This window comes from Desmodus rotundus, chromosome 11 (assembly GCF_022682495.2).
Source record: "Desmodus rotundus isolate HL8 chromosome 11, HLdesRot8A.1, whole genome shotgun sequence".
Lineage (NCBI taxonomy): Eukaryota > Metazoa > Chordata > Mammalia > Chiroptera > Phyllostomidae > Desmodus > Desmodus rotundus.
Window position 1 is genome coordinate 68859197 of NC_071397.1, and position 27086 is coordinate 68886282.

The 27086-nt window shown below is 37.2% G+C and overlaps 1 protein-coding gene across 2 annotated transcripts in view; it reads right to left on the bottom strand.

The window, feature by feature from the left end:
- The window catches only part of CEP85L (centrosomal protein 85 like), a 134480-nt gene extending 113905 nt beyond the window's left edge, over positions 1-20575 (bottom strand). For both annotated transcript variants that reach the window (XM_053913847.2, XM_024551838.4), the window contains exons 1-2: positions 20202-20575; positions 2397-2558 (exon numbers count right to left, since the gene is read on the bottom strand). In XM_053913847.2, the coding sequence (XP_053769822.1) occupies positions 2397-2558; positions 20202-20274 (235 nt within the window). In that variant the 5' untranslated portion in view covers positions 20275-20575. The remainder of the gene's footprint in view (positions 1-2396; positions 2559-20201) is intronic.
- Positions 20576-27086: the final 6511 nt, after the last annotated feature.

The following is a 27086-nucleotide window of genomic DNA, read 5'->3' on the forward strand; positions in this document are numbered from 1 at the left end:
TCTGGGTTTCCCACATGCTGCGCAGTCCAGGAAAAATGTGGGCCTTGTTCAGTGCCTCACAGGTAACCTCTAAACCCCTGGAATATCCTGTCTAATGACAGCGCTTTTGTTTACCTTGGGTCACTCCATATAGTCTACACTAATAACCTGTTTATGGTGGGAGACTTGAACCATGTGATATCACCTTGACCTCTCAAAGGCTGAAGACTAAAGTCATCCACAGAGGCAGTCAACCATGCCAACGTAACCAGCTCACAGTAAAACCCCAGGACATTGAGGCTCAGCTGACCTTGCCTGGTTAGCAATACTCCATATGTGCTGTCACACATCATTGCTGGGAGATAAACACTGTCCACACAACTAACTCTACTGGGAGAGGCCAAATGAATGTTTAGGCCTGGTGTCTCCTGCACACTGTCCTTTGCTTCTATTTTTCATGATTGAAATCTGTCTCCCTTTGCTGGAATAAAACCATACCCATGAGCATTAACAGCTTCTCTGAGTTCTGTGATTCTTTCTAGTAAATCACTAGCCTAAAAGTGGTCTTAGGGGCACCTAAACACACATACTTTATTTTTTCAAAAATTAATTCAATTGAATAACAATAAAAATTAAAAAATAAATAAATAAAATAAAATAAAAATAAAAAAATAAAATTAAAAAAAATTAACTCAAAATGCTGGAAAGCATTATGCTAAGTGAAATAAGCCAGACAGTGAGAGACAAATACCATGTGATCTCATCTTTAACTGGAACATAATCAACAGAAGAAAAAAGCAAACAAAATATAACCAAAGACATTGAAGTTAAGAACAATCTAACAATAGCCAGGGGGGAGTGGGGAGGGGACAGTGGGGAGAGGGGATTACAGGAACTACTATAAAGGACACATGGACAAAATCAAGGGGGAGGGTGGAGGTTGGGGAGGGAGGGGGGTTCAGCTGGGGTGGGGTGGAGGGATGGGGAGAAAAGGCACACAACTGTAATTGAATAACAATAAAATTTTTTTAAAGTGTGGTGAAAAAAATTAACTCAAAATGAATTATGGACTTAAATTGGAAATATAAAATGATAAAACTTTAGGAAAAAAAAAAAAAGAAAGAAATCTTCAAGATCTGGTAATAGGTAGAGTTCTTAGGCTTGACCCCAAGGAAAAACCAATACAACACCTGACTTCATCAAATTTAAAATTCTTCCTCTGCAAAAGACACTATTAACGGATGAAAAGATAAGCTACAGAATAGAAGAAAATATTTGCAAACCACATGGCCAGCAAAGGATTAGTATCTAAAATATATAAGGAACTCTCAAAACTCAACAGTAAAATTATGAAATAATCCAATTAGAACATGAGCAAGGCATGAAGAGACACTTCACCAAAGAAAATAAACAAATGGCAAATAAGCATGTGAAGAAATGTTCAACAGTATTAATCTTTCAAGAACTGCAAATTAAAACCACAGTAAGATATTACTTCATTCCTTTCAAATAGACTAAAATTTTTAAACCATGAAATGCTAGCAAGGATGAAGAGAAAACTGGATTACTCATACTAAACCATTACTGATGTAAATAGAAAAGTCACTCTGGAAAATAGTGTGATAGTTTCTTTCAAAACTAAGCATGCAGCTGCCATATGTCCACCAACTGCACAGACAATTACCAATAAAGACATCAGTTCACATGAAAATCTGTACATGAATGCTTGCAGCAGCTTTATCCCTAATAGCAAATACCTAGAAATAATCCAGATATCATTCAATGGGTAAAAGGTTAAGCAAAGTAGGGTCTATTCAATACCACCATTGTTGTATACATACTACTCAGCAATAGAAGGAATGAACTATTGATACACACAACATTCTGGATGAATCTCCACTGAAAAACTCCAATTCCAAAGGGCTACATACTGTATGATTGCATTTACCCAGCATTCTTGAAATGACAAAATTATAGAAATACAGATTCATGGTTTCCAAGAGTTAAGGAAGAGGGGAAAGTGGGTGTGAGGAACATGAGGTATTCTCTGGTGATAGAAATGTTTTGTATTTTGACAGTATGTATCAATGTCAATATCCTGGTTGTGATACTGTACTGTAGTTTTGTAAAATATAACCATAGGGCAGGAGGTGTGCATAGAATCTGTGTTATTTCTTAAAATTGCATATGGATCTACAACTTATTTAAAATAAATAATTTAAAAAGTGAACAAAGGAAAAACTAATATGATCAGAGGGGCAATTTCATTTTGATATGTAACAACACTGAACATCATTAAATATTCATACACAACTTTTAAATTTCTTGGTTTGAAACAATAAAACATATCCCTTGAATGTTCTCAATTCAACCATCCTTCGAACAGTCATGTTGAAACACTAAGAATTTTAGCTCACCTTCCACACTGTCAGAACAGGAAGTTCCAATGCCAGTGTCGCCACTGTCAGAAGCTATACTGTGTCTCCTGATGTGGTTATTTCGATGGCTGGATGGAAGAGCTGTGGCCTGCCACAATGATTCACTACCAGGTAACCATGCTGAGGAAGAATAGTCTGGGCCTACAAAGAAAAATGTGCAAATATTAACACAATTTCTATGAGTAGACAGAGAAGATATCTTTTCTTGATCTTGTAAAAAATGCACATTATACTGTCCAAATATTAAAATAGATCAATGGCATCTAAGATTCAACAAATAAACTTACATACCATGCACACATATAAAGTCAACGCTGATTTAGCAGCTTCCTCTGGCTGAAGGACTCTGGTATCTGCATATAGATATCTGAACTTTTAAATACATACTGCTCCTTATTTAAAATGTCAAATTTATCATCTCCCTAGCTGGGAATGTCAACACTGCTCTGGGATTTTTGATAGGCAAGCATCTGTGATCCCATACTCAGGCATTAGCTGAGACCCACAGCTCAGGTGAAGTCCAACTGAACCATACTGCACAGCGATGCAAGTAGAATATGCTCACGAGGGGTCAAACAAATCTGTTTTCTCCACGATATCCTAGTCACTTAAAATTTAAAATTATATTGCATTGTTTTAATTTGATTTTTATATCTTTAGTTATTTTTTGATAAATGTTTAACACCAGAGCATCTTACTGGCTCTTTCTCAAATTTTCCTTTTGAGTTAGATTAAATTATTATTTTTTAGCTAATATTCACTCTTCAATATTCTCTTGAACTTTATTTTCACTTACTGTGTCTATTTTGCTTAATTTTTATGTTCCTTTTTCTGATTTACCCATCATTTTACTTTTTTGCTTACTTCTTTCTTTTATTTTCTATTATAATTCCAATCAAAGTATATCCATGGGCTAATGCCAGTCTGTGAACTATCTATCACTAGTTCATGAAAGTTCAGTGCAGAAATAAAGAATAAGAATTTAGAAATTTTTATAGTGATTGGAAAGAGCAATCTTAAATCTGTTGAATTTTATACAAAACTATAGACGCATATATCTTTATTAAGGGCTAACAGAGTGATTCTCAAATTGGAGCCTGTAGACTTATTTGTGGAAGTTTAAAAGTTCTACATAAGAATTTTGGGCTTTCGTTTTAACAATTTTATTAAAAATTAATAAGCACGTTACAGATGATCTGATGAGCTACCTTAAAGCAGGTAATTTTCCCTAATGTCAATGCCACTGCACTCGTATAGCTACCTTAACACAGATTTATTACGGCAATTTCAATGCCCCCATCTGTGTTTATGTTTGCAATTGCAGCTATTCATAAGTAAAGGGCAAATAACCTACTGGGCACTCATCATTACGATGGGAAACAAGGTATCTTTAAAAAATATTCTGTCACCAGGCCTGCTCTAATTCTGGTCTATTATCTATATACCAGTGACTTTTTAACGTTTTTTCATCTCATGCCATATATAAACTAATTACTAAAATTCTGCGGCACACCAAAAAAAAAACCAAACATATTTTTTGCCTGTCTGACAAAAAAAATAGGTATAATTTTGATTCATTCACACCAGCAGTTACTGTTGTGTTGGCTGTTGCCATTCTTTTATTTGACTGAGAAAAGAGGTCAGTGACCCTGACTAAAACAGCCAGGTACTGAATGCTTTAAAAATTCTCTCCGCACACCCGTGTGCTGCGGCACTCCAGTAGAAAATCACTCATCTACACAAAAACGTTTTCTTCAATCAGTTCCTCAGGTATATCCCATCTAAATGAACTCAAGTCCTGTCTGAACCGTTAGCAACAAGGGCAACCAGCCAACTACTTTCTCTCCCAAGTGCACACCTATTAGTTGGAGAAATGTTTTTTTAGTAATACCCAGGAAATAGCATAAATAGTCTGAGAATACAGTAAATAGCAACCAAAGATATGAAAAAATATCCAATCTTACTAATAATGAGAGAAATAAAAAAGAATAAAGTTTTTACATCTTTAAAATAATCTGTATTATATATAATACTCAATATTATTTGGAGAATGTTTTAAAAATTGATGTCAAACAGTACAGGAAATGTTCATGTACTTTTGTGGACATATAAATTGATACTCATTTCTGGGTATATATCCAACAGTAACAAGATCACTATCTCAAAGTGATATCTGAATTCCCATCTTCAGTGAAGCATTATTCACAATAGCCAAGGTATACAGACAACCTGGGTGTCCAATGTCAGGTGAATGGATAAAAAACGTATGAGATATAAACCTAATAAAATACAGGGCAAGGCAAAAACAGGTTTACAACTGTCATTACACGGAACAGTTTATTCTTATACTATTACTTATTAGTTACTCTATCATTTGCCATACAAACAACAGTAAACGTACTTTTGCCCCACCCTGTAACATCAGCCATAAGAGAAGGAAACCCTGCCATTGCAACAGCACGGATGGACCTGGAAGGCATTATTCGAAGTGAAATAAGCCAGACAAGAAGAGACAATACTGCATGTTATTACATATGTGGTATCAAAAAACAAAAGTCGAATTCATAAAGAGCAAAATGGTGGTTGCTGGGGTCTGGGGGATAGGGAAAACAGGAAGAGACTAGAAGGGGTACAAACTTTGAGTTATAAGATGATTAAGCCTGAGAATCTAATATGATGTATATGATGACTATAGTTAATAAAACTGCTTTGTACACTTGAGATTTGCTATGAGAGCAGAACTTAAGTGTTCTCACATAAAAAAATGGTAAATATATGAGGTGATGAATGTGTTAATTCTGGTGAGGATGCTTTCACAATGTATTTTAAATCATCACATTTATACTTCAATATATTATAATTTTATTTGTCAATTATATCTCAATAAAGCTAAGAACAAGAAGAATCCAACGTTTGAAGGAGTGGAGTTATAGACAAAAGAATGTTCCTTAAGCAGTATTTCTAATAAGAACCAATTACAAATAAATCCAAAAGGGACAGGGGAATAGAATTTTGCATATTAAAATAACGAAGAAGATATAAAAGTATAAAATGCTTATGCTGCCAATCTAACAACAAGACAAAACTTCATGGGAAACTCACAAGTAACCTCACATTTCATATTGGCTAGGAATTCTCTTAACTTTTGTTCTTACTGTTTATAACTTAGCACCCACCACATCACACTGAAATTATCTGTTCATGTATCTGTCCCCCTTTTAGACTGTACTAATACTCAAGGGCCACGTGTTCCAGATCTTAGTGTTGCAGCCAGCACATACTAAAGATTCAAACAAACAAAGAATGCACAGAGCAACTGGAAAGAAATGTAACAAAATACTACTAGTAGTTTTCTCTAAATGGTAGGATTACTGGTGATTTCCGTGACCCTTATGCTTTTATTTTTCTGGTAACTTATTTTTGCCAAATGATCTTATTTTTGCTAAACTTTTCCTTTACAGGAATCAAAATAATTCATTCAGGTTTCCCAAAATGACAATAACATAATAAAATGATAGAATTATCTGTATAAGTTGATCTCCTCCAGCTTGAACTCAGATTTGTCCTAACCTTTAAACATGCTTCTGTTTTTTAAAGAGCTAAGAAATAAACTTATTCGCACATGTTGAATTTTTTTCTTTTTCTATTCATATTTTGAAGGCATTTCCCTTTTTATTTCATGGGTTTTTTTAAATTTATAGTTGTTCAGTTATAGTTGTCCTACGCTTTACCCGCCTTGCTCACCTCAATCCCATCCCCCCTCACTCCCACAATCAATTCCCCCTATTGCCCGTGCCCATGAGCTCTCTACTTGTGTTCCATTGCTTAAATATGCTTCTTTAAAAATAAAAAAAGATCCAATATATTTTATGTACCTAAAATACTTGTGATAATTAACAAACGTCATAAATAAAATAACATTCCAACCTTTATTTTAGATTGAATGTGTTCATTCTGAGAATATATGTCTTGTCTCCATCAAGTCAATCCAGAATCACAAAGCAGTAAGAACTAGCCATGAAATATGCTCACCAGGTGATAGAGTAAGGAAAATTTTCTCACACAACAGTTATGACTATGCTACTGAAATGAGAACTGCTTAATTTCTAGATATGTGCTATGTACCTTTTTTTTTTTTTTGATCCTCACAAGAGGGTATTTTTTCATTGCTTTTAGAGAAAGAAGAAGAGGGGAGAGAGGGAGAGGGAAAACAAGGGAGAGAGAGAAAGAAAAACACTGATGTGACAGAGAAACATCAATTGGTTGCCTTCTCATACATACCCTGACCGGGGATTGAACCCACAACCTGGGTGTATTCCCTAACTGGAAATCGAACCCAGGACATTTGGTCCAGGGGACGATGCTCCAACCAACTGAGCCACACTGGCCAGGGTGATATGTGCTGTGCAGTTAAAAAAAATGAGGTTCAATGATCTCTCACAATTCAAGTCTTATCTAGGTCCTATTGTACTAAAGCAATTGAATGACTGTGTAAAATCAGTTATTTCTAGAACAAAGAGCAGTTCTGTAAGAATAGCAAAGATCCCAAGACAGCATACATTCGAACTTCTCTTTGGAGGGCAGTCTTTTACATTTTTAATATCAATTTCAATTCTTTTACACAGACTACTGCCCAAGGATAACTCGTTTCTTAAAAAGCACACTGAAAATATTGGAAGATTACATCAGAAAAGAAGTAATCTATTGTATTTTATTTTCTTTCTGAAGCTTTTTAAATATACCTGTAACTATACTTAGAATAGTAACTAATCTTATTTTTAATGCCAACTCTAAACCAAAAGAAACCATTAAAAAAGCAGATTTACACTTTTACATAAAAAGCTCAATATATACTACAAATCATGAGTACAAATTGCAGTGTTTTTCAATGGAGGTTATCTCCCACATTCAGTAGATTGAGACCAACCTTTTCAAATACCAGAGAACAGAACAAAACAGAAACCATCCAAAGCACATTAACCCTTGTATGACATAGGATGCCCCTATTTCACATTTTAACATCTTTGAAATATTAGCAAGTACACAGGTACTTCTACATGAAGTTCAGAACAGTGGCCTCCAATTGCCCAAATCTCCCATCAATAGAAATTAATGTACAACTTAAAAAGAAGAATAAATCCAGAGAATACAAAACAAAACAACAACAAATCTCTTAACTAACTCATACATCTAAATCAGTTTCTAAAACTGTTCAGTCCATTTCAGCAGCACTGAGGGAGGGAATCCCCCCTCTCCACCCCCGTCACAGATCATACCTTTTGGCTGGACTGCTGCAAAGATTTCCTGCTGGACTAACTCCACCAGAGCCAGCCTCTGCCCTACTATCAGAATTACCTTCTTGAAGTCAAATATATTTATGTTATTCTCCTGCTTACATAGGTCTGTGGGTTTCTTACCACACATTAAATAAAACTCAAACTCATTAAGTTTGGCAAAGTTCTTCACCAATTAACAGCTTCATTTTCTAATACTTTGCAACTCCTACCTCCCCCATACCGGCTCCCCTACAATCTCTCCAGCCACACAAACCTAATCACTACCTCTAAATAGATTAGGTTCTTTTGTGACTCCAAGCTATTTCCCTTCTCTACCATCTTTAAGAGTTCCCATACAGAATTAACTTGCTCTCAATGTTTTCTGATTCCTCCAGGTGGCATTAAATGACTACTACTATGTGCTCTCCCAATATATCTCTCAAAATTCTGTAACAGCATTCATTAAATTAAATTAACCCGTATGTATATGACTTGCTTCTCCAAAACCAAACTGGGAAAACTGAAAGGCAACTTTTTTCTTTCTTTTTTTAGTCTCTAACACAGAGCTGTATAGTTAGGCAGGGTCTCAATAAATGTAGTCATTATTACCACAGAGTACCCAATAAATGTCCACGGTATAAAATTATAATTTTGTAAGACTTATAATTAGATCTAAAAAATATTCTTCCATTTAGAAGAAGGCAGGGGCTTTTCTTGGTTGTTGTTGTTTGTTTATTTTTAAATCCAAGAGATTTTAAACTATCCCTTGGGCTAGTATGCTTTTAAGTATCTATTTAAAGATCAGTAAATATTTCCAAAGCATCTAAAAATACACCAATAATTATAAATGGTTTGAGGAGTTTATGACCAAAATTCCTAATAAATATGGGAAAAACAATGTCTAGTAGGGTCAAAAGACAAAAAAGGTAATAAAAAATATAACAGAACATTAAAACACATTTTTAAATATTCATAATAGTAACTACAAAAAAAAAAAACCAAACCCCAGGAAATCTTGTACAACACTGGAGAGTATCTAGCTAAGATGGGAGAAACTTAATATAGTGATAACTACTTTCTTTACCTTAGTTCTCCACTCCATTTCAGTACTGTTTCTCTCTGGAGTAATTGACTCCAATAGTCTTAATTATTTTCTTTTATTATAGACTTAATAGAATAGCTCAGTGGAAAAGAATGTGGACTGTGAAATGAGGCTGCATGGGTTCAAGTTCTATATCACCACTTATTAGTAATGAGTTCTTGAGAAACTCACTTAACCAATCTGTGCCTCAGTTTATTCATATGTAAAAGGAGAAAAAATTATAGTACCTATTTTATAGCATTATTGTGATGATTAAATGAATCTGGAAACATATTTTTAAAAAGTACCAGGCATAAAAAGACACAGAGCAATGGAACAAAACAAAGGGCCCAGAAATAAACCCATACATAGCGGTCAATTAATTTACTACAAAGGTGCCAAGAATATACAATGGAGAAAGGACAGTCCCCCCAATATGAGGTGCAGACAGCCACATGCAAAAGAATGAAACTGAATCTTTGTCTTACACCACACACAAAAATCAACTCAAAATGGAGTAAAGACTAGAACATCAGACCTGAAACCATGAAAGTCCTAAAAGGAAACCCAGGAAGTAAGCTCCCTGCTATCAGTATTGACAATGATTTTTTTTTATTTGACATCAAAAGTAAAGATAAAAACAAGTTTCACACTGAAAAGCTTCTGCACAGAAAAAAAAATGAAAAGGCAACCTATGGAATGAGAGAAAATACCTGTAAATTACATATCTGATAAGGGGTTAATATCCAAAAATTATATAAGGAACTCACAATAGCAAAAGAACAAAAAAAAATCTAATTAAAAATTGGGCAGATGTTCTGAACATATTTTTTTCAAAAACATACAAATGGTCATCAGGTACATGAAAGGGGCTCAATATCACTAATCATCAGAAAAATGCAAATCAAAACCGCAATAAGACACCTCACACTTGTCAGAATGGCTATTATCAAAATGTGATAACAAATATTGGCAACGAAGTAGAGAAAAGAAAATCCTTGCACACTGTTGGTGGAACTGTAAACTAATACAGCCACAGTGGAAAACAGTATGAAGGCTCCTCAAGAAACTAAAAATAGCCCTGGCTGGGTTGCTCAGTTAGTTGGAGCATCATCCCCAATACACCAAATGGTTCGATTCCGGGTCAGGACATATTCCTAAGTTGTGGGTTCAACTCCAGTCAGGACTTATATGGGAAGCAACCAATCGATGTTTCCCTCTCATATTAATGTGTCTGTTTCTGTTTCTCCCCCTATCCCCTCCTCTCTCTCTGAAATCAATAAACATATCCTTGGGTGAGGAGGTTTTTTTTTTTCCCAAAAAACCCCTAAGAATAGAACTACCATATATATGAGCCAGCAATCCCCACTTCAGAGTACATATAACAAAATCACTACCTCAAAAAGCTATCACACTCATGTTCTGCTGTATTTTTTACAACAGCCAAGACATGGAACCAAGCTACATTCCCATCAATGGATGAGTGGATAAGGAAAATATGGTGTTTGTATACAATGGAATATTATTCAGCCATAAAAAGGAAATCCTGCTATTTGTGACAATATGGGTGGACCTTGAGGACATTATGCTAAGTTAACTATGCCAGACAGAGACAAATACCATATGAGCATACTTAAATGTGCAATCTTAAAAAAACCCGAACTCATGAAAACAGAGACTGGTAGTTGCCAAGGCAAGGGATGCAGGAAATGGGTAAAGGTGATCAGAAAGTATAAACTTCCGGTTATAAATTCTGAAGATTAATTTACAGCATGGCGACTATAGTTAACAACACTATATTACATATTTGAGAGCTGCTAAGAGTAAATCCTAAAAGTTCTCATCATAAGAAAAAACTTTAACTATGTCTGGTGATGTACGTTAACTAAACTTACTGTAGTAATAATTTTGTGATATAGACATATATCAAATCGTTATATTGTACACAAACTAATACAATGTTATGCATCAATTATATCTCAATCAAACTGGAATTGACTTTCTTGCATTTAAGGATTTAAACTGAATTCTAAGGAATCAATAGCTAGTATTCTTTGCTTTCTAAATTTAAAAAAAAGTCTGTAACTTCATTCGTTAACTACTGTAATTTTAAAAACATAACGACAAAAGGTATAAAACTATATTCTTCAGATGTGATTCTGAATTTTCTTATTTTCAATTCTAATATAACACGGAAGAGCTTTAAACTAAGGTCAGTTCAGGCTGAAGTTTAAATCACCTCAATTAAGAACAATGATCAGATGAGTAAGTAAGTGGTTCACCTTCCACAGCAGAGGATGACTTTAAACCCATGAATATTCACCAAGTACTCATATGAAACAAGGACTCAAGAGGGTTAGGGTAGCAACCAGGAGAGATAAAACTATCTCCTCCCATGAAAAAATCACACGCCAGTTGATTTCTGTGTGTGACAAGCCAAAGAGTACCATCATCTGGTTACATGAAATGCTGTATTCAAAGAGTATTTAAGTAGTTATATGGAATGAGGACCTTGTATTTAATTTAGTCACTCATGGCTTTTGTTTGTCTATAAACTGGAAAAATAAGGTACAGTAAAAACTATTAAGTTTTTAATAAAGCCACCAGAAACATAAGGGAGTATACCAAGTGGTGTTCCAGAGGGGTCTACCTTTGCTTTTGACTGTAACTGTTTAATAATATCAACTAATAGAGAAAATATGCTATATGGCAGCACAGTATGCCAAAACAAAGGATTATCAGTACCCAGGAGAAAATGAAAATAAATTTCCCTAATAAAGTTGTTAGACTTACTATATGTACCCACTGACCTCCAAAGGAAGCAGAGTAGGCTAAGTTTTTCTCAATTAGCTGTTTTATTTTCTGATATTGGGAATCTAACTGATGTACACAATACATTTACGGACCAACTAAAACAAAATTTTAGTTTTTATTACATTTATTGGGGTGACACTGGTTAATAAAATTATACTTGTATGTTTTCAGTGAACAATTCCGGGATACATATCTGTGTATTGCACTGGGTGCCCACCACCAAAATCAAGTCATCTTCTGTCGCCATACATTTGACCCTCTGTACCGTTTACTACCTCCCCAACCCCCTTCCCTCGGGGAACCACCTTAATGTCATCCATGTCTATGAGTTTTTGTTTGTTCATTTGTTGCTTTCAGTTTTATATCCCATATATGAGTAGATCATATGGTTCTTGACTTTCTGCCTGACTTATTTTGCTTAGCATGATATTCTCAATATCCATCCATGTTGTCACCAATGCCAATATTTCATCTTTTCTTATGTCTGGGTAGTATTCCATTGTATATAGGAGTATGTACCACATTATCTTTATGGAATCATCTATCAAAGGACACTTCGGTTGTTTCCATTTCATGGCCACCGTGAATAATGCTGCAATGTATCGGGGAGTGCGCACATCGTTGCAAATAAATGTTTTCAAATTTCCCGGACAGATCCCCAGAAGAGGGGTTGCTAGGTCATATGGTAACTCTACTCTTAATTTTTTGAGGAATCTCCACACTGTTTGCCATAGTGCTGTACCAGTTCACAATCCCACCAGCAGTGAATGAAGGCTCCTTTTTCTCCACAACCTCTCCAACACTTGTCATTACTTGTCTTGTTGATAACAGCCATTCTAACAGGTGTGAGGTGGTATCTTATTATAGTTTTGATTTGCATTTCCCTAATAGCTAGTGAAGTTGAGCATCTTTCCATCCATCTGCTGGCTATTTGTATATCCTTTTGGGAGAAGTGTCTGTTAAGGTCCTCTGCCCATTTTTAATTGGATTAGTTGTGATTTTTTTGGTATCGAGTTGTATGAGTTCTCTGTATTTTTAGATATTAATCCCTTGTCAGAGCTGTTGTTTGCAAGCATCTTCCCCCATTCGGTTGGTTGCCTTTTTGTTTTGTTGGCAGTTTCTTTCACTGTGCAGAAGCTTTTTAGTTTGATACAGACCCACTCGTTTATATTTGCTCTAATTTCCTTTGCCTTTGGGGTCAAATTTATAAAACCCTTTTTAAGACAAACACCTGTAAGTTTAGTACCTATGTTTCTTCAATGTAATTTATTGTTTCAGGTCTTATATTTGGGTCTTTGATACATTTTAAGTTAATTTTTGTTCATGAGGACAAATAGTAGTCTAAATTTCAATTTATTCTAGAGTGTTTTAAAAGTAACGCTCGAAAATGAGGAAATTTATAAATATCTCCGCAATATTAAAGAACTTAAGTTCTAGTCAAACTTTTCAGTATACTATTCCTAAAATGAAATGGAATAAAATGAAAATGGAATGCTCAGTGTTAATGAAAAGGCTTGGGAAAAGATTCAGTAACGTCATGGCAAGACACTGTGTATTTCTAGTGATCAATGAACATACACTCCGCCTCTGTAAGAGTGATGTAACCACCCCCTAGAAAACTTTAAACTTTGTATGAAATGTAGTCCAAATCTTTATCCAATTATCTTCCAAGAAGGATAAATAAAAACTATAGTTCATTTCAGAACTCTGAACTTCAGTACTGAAAAGTAGCAACAATAAATCAATCAAATTTACTTCTAGACGTCTATGGAAAGAGGACATAAAACAAGTTCCTGACCTTAAATTCATTCTCTTTAATTTTGAACTCTTATCAACTTACATTATTAACATTACCTAATGAAGTCTTAAAACAATTTATCACAAAAGAAGCAAAAATAATTATAAAAATATGGGTATACCCTGCTTTTCAAATGTTTGTTTTATGCCACTTTGTTTTTACGAAAGACCTACGTTAGTACAGACAGCCCTCCACTTACAATGGTTCAACCACCATTTTCACTTTACGAGGGTGAAAAAGCAATACACATAATAAATACATGAAATACTCCACAATTCATTATAAAAAAGCTTTGCATTGGATGATTTTGCCCAGCTTTAGGCTAACGTAAGTGTTTAGGCTAGTCTAAGCTATAATGTCAGGTATATTAAATGCATTTTGAACTTAAAATATTTTCAATTTATGCTGGCTTTATATTGGGACATAACCCATCTTAATAAATCGAGGACTATCTGTACCTCTTTTTAATAACAGATAGAAATCTGGAGAGGGTTTTTGCTTTTACAAAAAAAGATGAAAACCAAAAACATCTTGCAGTGTTTGCATTGTAGTAAGCCATCACAAAGACAACGTACACCCTGAGTGTTGAGAACGGCACCACTTTCACTATATGTTAATGTTATTTTAGGTTTTGTGTGTTATTTGGTATGACTTGGTAGGTTATTTTGAGGGCTTGGGGACATACAACAATTTTTCCATATAAATGGTAGTAACTTCTTTGCCTTACGCCATTTTGGCTTACAAAAGACACTCTTCTTTCAGATAGCAAGATTCTTAGGACGAAACATGAAATAAAACTAAATACCAAAGTCTGGTCCGCTGACTGAGAAAATCTATTAAGAAGAAAAACTTACACTAGTTCAGATGCCCTTACACTAGTTCAGTCCTCTAGTCAAGGCTCAGCCCCTGTTCAGTGGAAGGCACCCCAGGAGGCACTTACCCTCATTTTAAAGCTGAGCGTCCCAAGCAAACCCAGATATTTGGTCCCTCTAGTTTGAAAAGTGGCAAGGGAAAGCAATTCAACATTTAATGAGCACTTACACATCAGTGTCTATACTATAAATAAAATGACTGGATTAGAGAATCTCTAATCTCTACCAGTTTTAAATCTTTAAGAGTCTCTCACTGAAACTGGCCACTGTGTTGATCCGTTCTATTCTGCCATCTCATGTGGCCTCCAAAAGGACAAGACTTTGGAAGTCACTCCTTCCTTCATCAGTCTCCTCTCTTCTGCAACACCACACTCTTCTGGTTTTACTCTCACCTCACTGGCTGCTCCTTCTCCATCTCTTAGGATGGTTCCTCGTCCTCTAACGACCAGAACACTGCGTCCCACAGCTTGATCCTCTGCCGTCTTATCTACAGTCTCTGCTATCTCCTCTATACCCTTTCCATGGGATCAACTTTAAACACTGAACATACACAGGTAATCCTCAAAATTCCTTCCTCCACCTCTCCCACTTCCCTGCTGAGCTCAATACTTGTAGAACCAACTTCCTACTCAACACTTACATGAACCTCTAGAAAAGCACCTCAAACTTCACATGGCCAAAATAAAACTCTTGATTTCACTTATTTTCCTCACACTCTTCCCCACTTAGGAAATGACAACATTATCCACTACAATTACTGAAGCCAAAACTGAGACGCTTTGACTCCCCTTTCCCCACTTGCCACCTCCAAACTATCAGTAAATTCAGTCAGCTTTATTCCTCAAATATATTCCAAACCCATTCTCTTCTCTCTAAATCCAATCTAGCCACTCTAATTCAAGCCATCATCTCTCACTTAATTACTGCAATGACCTATTAACCTACTTCTCTACTGCTATTCTTTCCCCCACCCCTCCACAATTTCTCCACCCGCCCTCAAAAAAAAGCCAGACGAGATCTTTAAACACCAAGGGTAAGGAATGTCTGCTCCATTTCCCCAGTACATAAAACAGTGTCTGTCTCATAGTAAGCACTCAATGTGTGCTGAGTGGAAGAATGATCAGCCATCTCCCCATTCGTTCACAGGTAGTTTCCCCTTTTGTAGAATAGAATCCAAACTTCATACATTGCCTTCCATCATCAGGCCCCCATCACCTCACATCCCTGCTTACTATGTTCCAGACTCTCTCTGGCCTTGACACTCCTCCAACTCCCCAAAATCCCGTCACGGAATTGTTTCTGTACCCCCTCTGCCTAAACACTCCTCCCCTCATGTCTGGTTCCTTCTCATCGTTCAGGTCTCAGTACTGTTACCTTCTCCGACAGGCCTTCCCTGACCGGCCGACTCAGAGCAGGCCTCTCCACACACCTCTTCCACCTCACCCTATTTCCTTTTCTTTGTCACACTTACACTAGCTGAATTATCTTGTTGTTAATTTACTTACAGACTGTTTATCCCCACTAGAATGTAAGTTTCCGCAGACCTGGGACCTTGTCTTTCTTGTTCAATGATGTATCCTTAGAGTCCTGTACAATGCCTACGACTCACAAACATTGACCAAGTGCTTATGTGCCAGGCACTATGCTAGGTAACAACAATGGATTTTTTTTAATTAAAGAAAAATAGAAAGAAGTAAAATATTAGTATAAAGAACTATTTGATGTTCTTTTTTATGTCGATCATTCTTGTTCTTAAAATAAATGACCTTATACAATAAATTCCACTTTTTAGAATATTATTTTGCCAGTGTAAAATATGAATATCCTTAAAATGGTCACAATAATTAGTGTTTCATTGTAGTTTTAGAAATTATGTAGATGACCACATTCTTCATTTTTTAAAAAAAAATTTATTTATTTACCTTTAGAGAGAGGAGAAGGGAGGGAGAAAGAAAGGGAGAGAAACAGCAATGTTCAAGAGACACACCAATTGGCTGCCCGCCCCCACCCCAGTATACTCCCAGCCAGGAACCTGCCCACAACCCAGGCAAGTGCCCCAATTAGGAATCGAACCAGCGACCCCTCAACGCACAAGCCAGCACTCAATCCACTGAGCCATACCAGCCAGGGCACATTCTTCATTTTTTAATGCACAATTTGAGAAAAGTAATTAGGCTATCACTCAGTAAAATACTACCTAAGAACCTCACATCATCATCTTTTTCTCAGAGTACACATACCACATATTTCATCCAATCAGAAAAATCATGACTCTGTAAAGCCTCTCTTTCTCAACATACAGAAATATTCACAACATGACAAAAGCGGTTGTCAACTCACCATTTATTGCCTGGACTCATTTTACCAGCTGCATTCAGGCCAAGAAGTGATAGAGTTTCAGTAACTAATCAAGTTCATTTCACAAAAGTCATCACTAAAGTTGAGATTCAGCCCTCACCCACCAATGCCTATTATAAAAGAACATGCCCAGTTGAGTTTAGGAGAAAGAGGTATGTTTCATTGTTACTGTAGTACTTTTAGGTCCACCTAATTAGCACTGCAGCAGAAAATTTCAGCATTTGATGTAATCACACGTGACCCCCACTATCATTATGACATCACTACTACCTTAGGGCGATGCATCAACTAGGAAGAGGTAGATTTAAAAGCTCAAGGCACTGAACAAGCAACTTCTTCAGATCATGTAAGTGTTCTCTGTAACATTTTACTTTTAGCGCACTTTAAACTGGCATATCCTACCTCCAAATATTTATAGGTTGAATATACTAATATTTTTAAAGTATGATTTATAAAAAGGAACAAATTCAATACAATTAAGTATAAGTACTCAAAATATCACTATATCATACTGGATTTTTACCCCCTAAAGGAAATATATCCATCATTCATCCAAATTTGAAATTATTATACATTTTGAGTAATAAGGTATTCTCAAACACACAACCAAATGCATAAAAGACATACCACACGTTCTATTTAAAATTAGCTTTCTAATTACCTTGCCAACCCAATAGAGAAAATAAGGGTGGGGGGATTCACAGAAATCAGAAAATATTTACCTTATTTTCACGTATAATAGTTACTCAATAAAGCTGAAAAAATTGTTGATAGAGTCAAAACAAAATTAAACCCTAAAGCAAAGGTGAAAAATTCAGTATTTTCCAAACCACATATGTTATTATTCCTATTTGTTTTTACTGCCATTACTTTGAAAAGAAAGTTTCCTCCAGTTTTTTAGAACACTGGTTCTATATTATCTTTGGTTTTCCCTTTACATATCTGTATAAACAAACCAGTTTTCAGACACCTAGAATTAACCCACATATTGAGATAAACTCATTTAAATATCAGAAATTATTTACTTGTCTGTCTTCACACTGGCCCTCAGAGGACCAAAATGATTGCTGATAAATCCAATTAGAAGACTGGTTCCCCTTGTTTTCAGGAAAGCTCTAAAATCACTCAAGTTAGTCAAAAGATATACTGAACAATATTTTTAAAGTATGAATTTTCTTCAAATTCTCAGAAAGGAAAAAATCCCTACACGAATCAATCAGAGGTCATTACCTTGACCTTCACCATCTGCTCACTTGCTAAAGAAACCACACAAAGTTTTTCATGTAATGTATAATTTTTAAATGAAGTAAAAATAATTTTAAATATTTGTTTACTCAAGAAAAGAATAAAGGAACATAACAAATAAATTCATCACTATAACTATAAATGTAATCAATTATCAGCATACAGCTGAAAAATATTTTCTTGGAAAGGCATGTCCTGACTTACCAACAGTTTATCACTATTAAAGCTAAGATAAAATATACAGTTTGTAAAGAAATACTGTCCCAATTCATTAAACTTGGGTAGTATTTATGAAGTGTCTTCTTCCACTATATTCTTTGCCACAGCAAAGGTTTAGAGACTGCACTATAACCTCAAAGCTTCAGTTTCTTATCTTCTAAGCATTATGATGTTTTCTATCTCATAGATATAACAATGGAAAAATGGATACAATTCTTGGACAATATTCCTCCAAACGTGTTAATACTACAAATTTTAAGTGGTTAAGTTACAAAGACATTACAGATGGCGTTTGACATGCAGAGATAATTGAAACCACTCCCTCTCGTCAGGGATAAAGAAATGTCTTCTCACTCACTGAACTTACTTTTTTTTTTTTTTTTATCGTTGTTCAATTACAGTTGTCCCAATTCCCCCACCCCAGCCCAGCACCCCGCCCACCCCTCTCTCACAGTCAGTCCCCACACGGTTGTCCTTTTCCATGGATCTTTTATACACGTTCCTTGACTTAAGCATCAGAAACCTCTCAACTACTGTCTCCTCTTCTGAGGACAAATACTATACACTTTAGAGAAAATAATTCCCTACTTACATTTTTTTACTATTATTTCTAAAAGTGTTGCACGATCCAATGCAACAAAATTATTCCAAATCCCGCCATGGGTTTTAAAATGTATATATCTCTAGATATAATACACAGCATGGTGACTACTACAGTTAACAGTACTGTATTGTGAGATTGAAATTTGCTACGAGGGCAGATCTTAAGTGTTCTCACCACACACTCCATCCTATCCGCCCCCCCCCAAAAGAAAAGGTAACTGTGAGGCGATGACTATGTTAACTAATTTGATTCTCGAGATCACTTCACAATGTACACATCTGAAAACATCAAGTTGTACATCTTGAAATATACATACACACAATTTCTAATTGTTATGCAACTGCATTATTTGACATTTTAATTAGCAATGCGTTTATATGATAGTTTTTAAATAGCACAAAGTACTACCAGCAAAAAAAAGGAAAGAAAACCACTTCCAAATGCTGCTTCCGCTTTTTTGTTTTGAAAATCGCTTTGAAAAATGTATACAAAAACGTCATTTGCACAAGTCGAGCCCAAACATCTTATGGAACAAGGTTACTCAACAGGAGTCCTAGAACCACCGAAAATAGTAGGAAAAAAATGTATGTACGTGTAGCGTTTTTTCCTGGATAAAGGGTCCACATAACTTACAGCTTCTCAAAGGGGTTCAAAATCCAATTAAGATTAAAGTGCCTGGAAGAACTGTCAACATCAAACAACTTGTCGCAGACTATCCTAGCCTTATTTTTCATCTGAAATTAGGGTAAGACTTATCCAAATTTGGTGGCTCCTACACAACTTCTGAGCGATACAGGCATGAAATGGCTGTTGGACACAAATATCTCCCTTCTTACACCCAAGGCGGTAAACCCCAAAATTTTCTTGAAGGGGGAAGGGAGAGGCAAAAGGACTGCAAACGGGTTAACACCCTCGTTGCTCAAAGATCAATTGGCTCTCCATCCCCTTACTCCGAAGAGAGTTGCGGGGAGGTGGCCGGGTTTCAAGGTCGGGCATGAGTCCCCTCTGGGGTCACTTGCGGCGCTGGCATCACCGGCAGCCCCCTCCCGCCCCCAAATGCGCCCTAAAGCAGCGGCTGCGGGCGTGGGCGCAGAATTCTGACCGCGGCCCACGGAGGCGCGCCCCAAGACGCGCCGCCGCCGCAGCACGGACGCAGCGACCTTCCCGCCCCGGTCCGCGAGAGCCGGGTTATCCACGTCCGCCACAGACCGCACGAGGGAGAGAGAGGCGGATGGACAACAAAGCCCAAGTCGAAGAGGACCCCGAGAGCTTTAAATTGGGACTGGGGGGCCGCGATGCGGGAGGGCAGGGCCGGGAACGTGGCCCGCCAGATGTCAGCCCGCGGGGTCTGGGCGTCGGCAGCCGGGAGGAAACGCTGCGGGTGGTCGGTCGCGCCGCGGCGTCGGGGAGACTGCTAAGGGAAGTCAGGCCTGGGGAGCGAGGAGAGCGGCGGCGGGTCCCAATCGCACAGGTCGGCCGCGACCCCGACCCAGCCCTGGGACCGTCCCGTTACTTACCCGCTGGGAAGCTGCGGACTCTGCCCGGGCTGTCCCGGCCGCCGGCCTCCGGGGCCAGAAAGCGCCCCCACATCGCGGGCGAGAGGGCCGGTGGACTGGGGACTCCCGATTCCCCACGTTAGTCCTCCCCCGCCTTCGCCTCCTGCTTCTTCGGCGGCGGAAACTTGTGCGGAGCCTGGGCCGCGGCGGCACCCGCGTGAGGGCGGGCTGGTTAACGGCTGCTCAGCGACGAGCGGAGAGCGCAGCGGCCAGATTCGCCGCAGCGGCGGCGGCAGCGACGGCTGCGGCTGCTGCCATAGTCGAGCCGGCTGGGCTTGAGGCCTGGGCCGGGGAAGCGACGGCTCCGCGGTGGCGGCGGCTCGGTTCCCGGCTGAGCCTAGGCTCAGCGGCTCCGAGCGAAGCTTCACCGCAGCGGGGCGGGGCGGGGCAGGGGCGGAGCTTTCGGGGGCGTGGCCTAGGGCGCTTATATAAGGCGTGCGCGGCGCAAGAGGCGGGGACTGTGCAAAGGTCTTGGTGTGCTTTCTCTTCGTTTTCTTCTGCTAGTGGCGAAAGGTTGGGCTGGACCTACTAGCTGCATCCTTACTTCCTTCCCCCTGTCCGCGACCTGCGATATGAGAAGGCGGTAACTTGGCCTGGCACCCCATCTTTCAGTAACCTCCTCCCTTGGGTAGCCCCTGAGGCCCTACGGGACGCTTCTCGACAGAGACCTAGAAGACCTGCCTTCGCAGCACGCGGCTGAGATAAAGACTAATCTGGGAGGGGTTGAGGGACTCCCTGCCTCAGCTGTTGGGTTTAAAATCATCATTGTGCATTACACGAACATCGTTTATAGATCACTGTGAGGGATGAAAAGACGTTGTTTTCCTCACCTTGCAAATTCGTGGTAGAGGGAGACAGGTAACAAAATAGCTACAACATCGGGATATGCGCAGTTATAAGCAGAGACGAAAGCGTAGTTAGTACCGGAAGGTTCAAGGAGGGGCGGGAAACCTTAATCTAGTAACCCACTGTTTCGGATAAGCAACCAAAAGGGAGTCAAAACGGCACCAGGGTTTGTAATGGGAGAGTAACTCGCTTTACCACCCACTCACGCCTTCACGTTCTTTCTCCACCTTGCCAGTTCCCACCCTTCAACTGAACCCAGAGTGCAGGAGCAGGTATCCTGAGAAGGGTGCAGCATTTTCCAATGTTCTCATTGGCAATATTATAATCCAACATTTAGGTACGAAAGAAGTTCATTTAACAAATATTAGTCGAACACTGTAGGAGGTGGACTATGCGCCTGTCAGATGAATCAGAGGTAAGCCCCAAAGCAAGCCCCTCCGTTTAGCAGACTTGAGTCCAGTGAGGTTTTCTTCCTGTTTTGGAAGTTTGCTAACAAAGGCCTTATATTTGTCTTTAAACACCCTGTAATTGGGCACTACTGCTTCAAACTTTTGGAGGTTAAATTACATTTAGGTTAATAATGCACCATTTACACATTTGTGTTGTAATTTACCTAGTCGCAGTTCTACATTTAGTCTCCCTCTGGTAAATTTACACTTATTTCTCCAAATTATAAGCAGTTGTCCAAGGGTCAACTGTTTCTGAGAATAGAAAGTGACAAATATGAAAGAAGAATGTGATTGGTTTCTTTTCTTCATTGAAATGTTCTTTAGCTCATTAATATGGTACTTGAATAGTACAGGTTCAAGAAGAATCCTAAAACAATAAATGTCTAAAAGAATTTACAGAAGCTATGGAACTACATGGGTTTGAACTCTGTGGGTCCACATATATTCGGATTCTTTTTTTAACAAATCCTCTGTATTCCCAGGGTTTCCCACCTGCAAATTCAACCAACTGCAGATCAAAAACAGTATTTTCAATCTGCAGTTGGGTACCTCCGGATGGGGAGCGCTGGCTGTATTAACTGCTGTATGCCATGTTACACAATATAAGAGTCTTGAGCATCTGTGGATATTGGTGTCCACTGGGGTCGTGGAACCAATCCCCAGTGGATACAGAGGGGCCAGTGGGAAGTCAGAAGTTATACCTGGATTTTCTACTGCATGGGAGTTGGTTGTTCAAGGGTCAACCGCATGTTAAAGTATCCTTGTTTTCATGATGTATAGTTACCATAATCTCATACTACATAGAACATTTATTAAATACCAAACTTGTTTTATACAGTTCTGAGAAATGTATGAACAGTTACACATAGAACTTGGTCCTTTGCGTGTTTAATAAATACTTATTTGTTATTCTAAAACGTTGCCAGCTGACACTCAGTCCTAAGCAGTATTTTTTTAAACTTGTTTACTCTGGTTTTCTACATGTTTTTAACATGCTACTACTACACACACACAAAGTTGAGACTGTGTCAAATATTTCAAAACCTATTACAGAGTAAAAGCAAATAGTGAAAACATGTTGCTATTTTTGCAGCTGGCACCAAAGATAAATATTTTTGTCTTCCTATAATTAAACTTGGGAGGATAGAGATCTAATGTCATTAAAATAATTGAAATACTAAGTGAAAATATTATGTATATGATATAAACCATAACCATCCATTTTTTAAACATATGGATTCTGAGTATATACTGAACTAGTATTTTTTCACACATCCATAATACACCCAGTATCCATGGTTCTCAGAATGATTAAAATTTATCACAGTACAAGATCCAGAGCCTGAGGACTACCTATTCTAATAATTACTAAGCCTTATGTTGTAAACTAACATATTTTTGTTTTGCTGTGACCACAGAGACCATAAGGAGAATCTCACAAATGAAGACATTTATTATTGAACTTCACTATTTTGATAATTATTCTTATAAGCAGAGATAATACAAGTAATGAAAATAGGGACTGTATGTTTGTGTGTGTATATATATAAATTTGGTTGTTTACATGAAATTCAGGTAATGTTTTGTGAGGGAACTTTTTAAAAATATAAAATAGATCACAAAGAGGAAAATAGTAGTAAAAACACCATTTTTATATCAAACCATATTAAACTCTTTTATTTTAAATGTTACATTCAAAAGAGATTATTTTAAAATGAAAAATAAATGTTCCATTCATAAATCTTAAGTTTTTGGATATGAATCTCTGAACTAATTAAGTTGAATTTACATGTATTTTTCTTACATAAATTTATCATAATAACAACCAGAGAACTGAAGAGTGATATAACAATGGATAAAAGTAATACTTCAAAATTAGAAGAAAACCTTGTGCATAATATGGAGTAACTATGAGGAGTTAGTGTTTACAAAAATACCAAAGCCAACAAAATGTAGCAAAATAAAACAAACTAATAAAGATTTTAAAAGTTTCTAAAGAACAATTGCCATTTGGTAGAAATGGATTTGTAAATGAAGCCTAAAAATTCAAAGGAACAGATAATTCTGGTGGATCAAGGAGGTAATAAGGGCCATGACATCTAACCTCTTCCAAATTATAAAAATAGCAAGTTGCTGAATTTAGTATGGGTTGTTATAATCTCAAATAATCATTCCTAATAATGAAAAAAGAAAACTAAGAAACTGTGTCTTTTGATGATGGATTTGAACATTTTAATTGGAATTCTAACAGATACATTCAACTCTACAAAGGTGAATGGAAAACATATAGATTACTTAACCTGTGGCCCAATTTCCTCATTTGCAATTGGGGAATTATAATTGTAAATACCTCATAGGATTGTTGTGGGGATTAAATGAGTAATCCTTAGAACAATGGAAGTGTGCACCCTATATTGCTGATACAATCTGGAAATGGAGCATTTCTCATACAGAACTTCCTAGTCATCGGGCTCTACTCTAGCTCACCATTGGGTTGACTGAGACCTTGTCATACCTGTATTGTGGCCTAAGCCTTGCATTTCCAATCTGATTCCTTGTCCCTTTTATCTCACAGGTGTTAATCCCCTCTCCCAATAAACTTCTTGCATTCCTAACTCCATTTTAGCATCTGCTTCCCAGAGAACCCGATTGAAACAATCTGCGAAGAAAAAGACTTAAAGAAGTTGGTTTTTCATCTATTTGTTTTAAATAGTAAAGTGGACTATAGAACATGATGAAAAGGTTTCTGAGGACAGAAAACCAAGGATGGGTTACCAGGAAGGCAGCACATACTCGCATGAACTGAAACTATCCAATAGGAGAAATAAATAATAGCCCTCAATAGTCCTGACTGGGCTGGCCCAGGCAGCTGCCGTCCTAGTTAGAAAAGTTTGCCAGCTTACAACCTATGAAACTTACTGACTTCATTGAGGTCAATAGCATTTTAGTTAGTTACATAAGAGTAATTAATTGGTTACAACTTCACTATCCAAATAATTTTAAAACATTAAGACAGTTTTTATAGTAATTTTCTTTTAGGTAGTTGAAGAGAATTCTATTCAATAACTGTTAACTTTTGGTAGATTTTCATTCCAAAGAATTTTCACCATATTGCTTACACAATGCAAGAACATAGGGATCTTTGGAACTGCAAATAGAGTTAACAGTGCTGAAATAATCCCTAAAGTGATCTGGGCTAATTTAAGGGTTGGACCTTTTTGCTAAAATTTCATTGGAGGTCTGGAATTTTAACAAGTATTATAATACATTCAGAAAACAACACATATCTAGCTACAATTTTTCAGGTTTGTAGGGGAATACGTTTCTTTTTATGTTTTTTTTTCTGCTTGTAAAAAGAATACATATTAAAAAACTATTAAAATATCATTACTTATTTAGTAAATATTTGTCGAGTACCTAAACAGGGCTCACTTCACTAATATCTTTTATAATTCCTAAATTTCTATTGTGTAAACATGTACATTTATAAGGTGAGAGTTAAGTTTTTTAACCCAAATGACCTCTCAGAGAAGATGAAGTCAGGGTACTCCATCCTGACAGTCTCCCATACTGATGGGTCACGCTCTTAATTACTTTATTTGATCAACAGCATACTGATGGGAGAAGTCACTTCACCTAACATAAATTCAATGTATAAAATCTGGAATCTGCATTTTTTTAAGTGAGCTATTAAAAGATAACTTTTAAATACAGTGCAATAATTATTATATGGTAGTGATTGTAAGTATATGTAAATAAACCAATGGAAAAAGCAACACATCTAAATTAGTATATTTAGACATGTAAGTAAACTAATACTGTGTAGACATTTCACTGTTTCACTTATACCTCAAAATTTTAACATATCAAGCTGTCCCAAACATTTTTGAAAATGCACCTGAAAACAAATGGGATCCCCTTATATTTGGACCTATCTAGACTAAATTAATTAAAAATAATGAAAATGGTTCTTTTTTCTCTCTACTTTGAGCCACAGAAAAGGCATTTTTTAATATTTTAATATTTTGTAATGTGAGGCAAATCTATTTTTAACATGCTACCTAAAACTGAATTCAGAAAGAATAATATGTCACAGACTTTTCTTACAAACCTGATAAGACTTAAAAGTTTTTTAAAACCTAGCAGAATAACTAATTTATACTTTCATTACAGTAATTGAGGCTTTTTGTTCTTTTTATTTTCTATGTACCTTGAATCACCAATTACTGCTCTGCAATGGAAACACCAGAAAGCCACCTAAATATCAAATATATTCATTATCATAAGTTCTCACAGAGAATATAAAATGAATTAACAATGAACAAAATTTCAACAATTAAATTTTTACTCTTCACACATGTACTATGAATAATTACAAAATAAATTACAAATACACATATGTATGATATACATGTATGACATTTTTGCAATTGAGATATTATGCAAATATTTATATTAATTGGTCTTGATATTAACTAAGAGCTTTATTTCTCCATTACAGATAATTTCCTAATGAAGTTACAGAGCAAACTTTAGCCTTGGTAAAATTGGGCAAGTTACTTACACTGTGAAAGGTTGCTGAAAGATAACTGTTTTCAACTGAGGCCAAAAAGACAGAAATAACAGTTAACATTTATTTTCATAATCTTGAAAAGGTGTATGATTTCAACAGTAGGGACCTATAGTGACAGTAAGGGGGAAAAAGGGGTGTGGGGACATTTGATCGGTGTTAGGGGAGAATAGAACGAAAGGCTTTATCTAGAGAATTCTGCGCAGCAGTTGCCTGAACACTGCTGCCTTCTTTGCTTACCCTTGGACGTCAGTCTGGTTCTGGCCCAGGCCCAAGAGCTAAATTTCAGATCATGGCAGGCTTAGGAGAACAGTGCAGACTGGAACACCTAATCCCACCCAGCTAGCCCTAAAATGGCCCCTGAATTCATCCAACTCCTGAGCCTGCTGCCTGAGGCTGTTTGTAGAAAATTGAAGCCTAGAAGAGCAATGCCACTTATGCCCTAGTTTTGAGTTTGGGTTTTGCTACATAATTTTAAAAATTTTTTTCATATTCCCACATACCATCTTTTAGAGCAGATTGCTTAAAGTTCCTTCGAGGAAATGACTCATAGCTAGCAGATGAGAGAGTATGCATCCCTGATGTGTTTCCAGGGCCAAGGTAGTTACCACCCTCTGAATACCTACCTGCTGTGCAGGAAGCCGGTACCAAGCAGCATAGTGTTTCTGTGGCCTTTTCATCCAGGAGATTACGATGAATTTTCTTAAAATGTTTTGGGACATGTGAGCATTCCCCTGCCAGTACAACTTCTGTTGGAACGTAAACTTTGTAGGCAGCAAGGGGACTTTCTGCTGCGGTGCCCTCTGGCCTCTTGGAGAAGGTGTCCACTGAAGGGGCCCTCAAGTGAGAGCCACGGCGAAGCTCATATGCCTTGATCCCTTTTCAGAAGCTGGCAAAAGGCCAGACCCAAGAGTGCTGCTGCAGTGAGAAGCTGGGCTAATCGGCACGTTGCCAGGTGAGGGGCAGACTGGCGTTTATAAA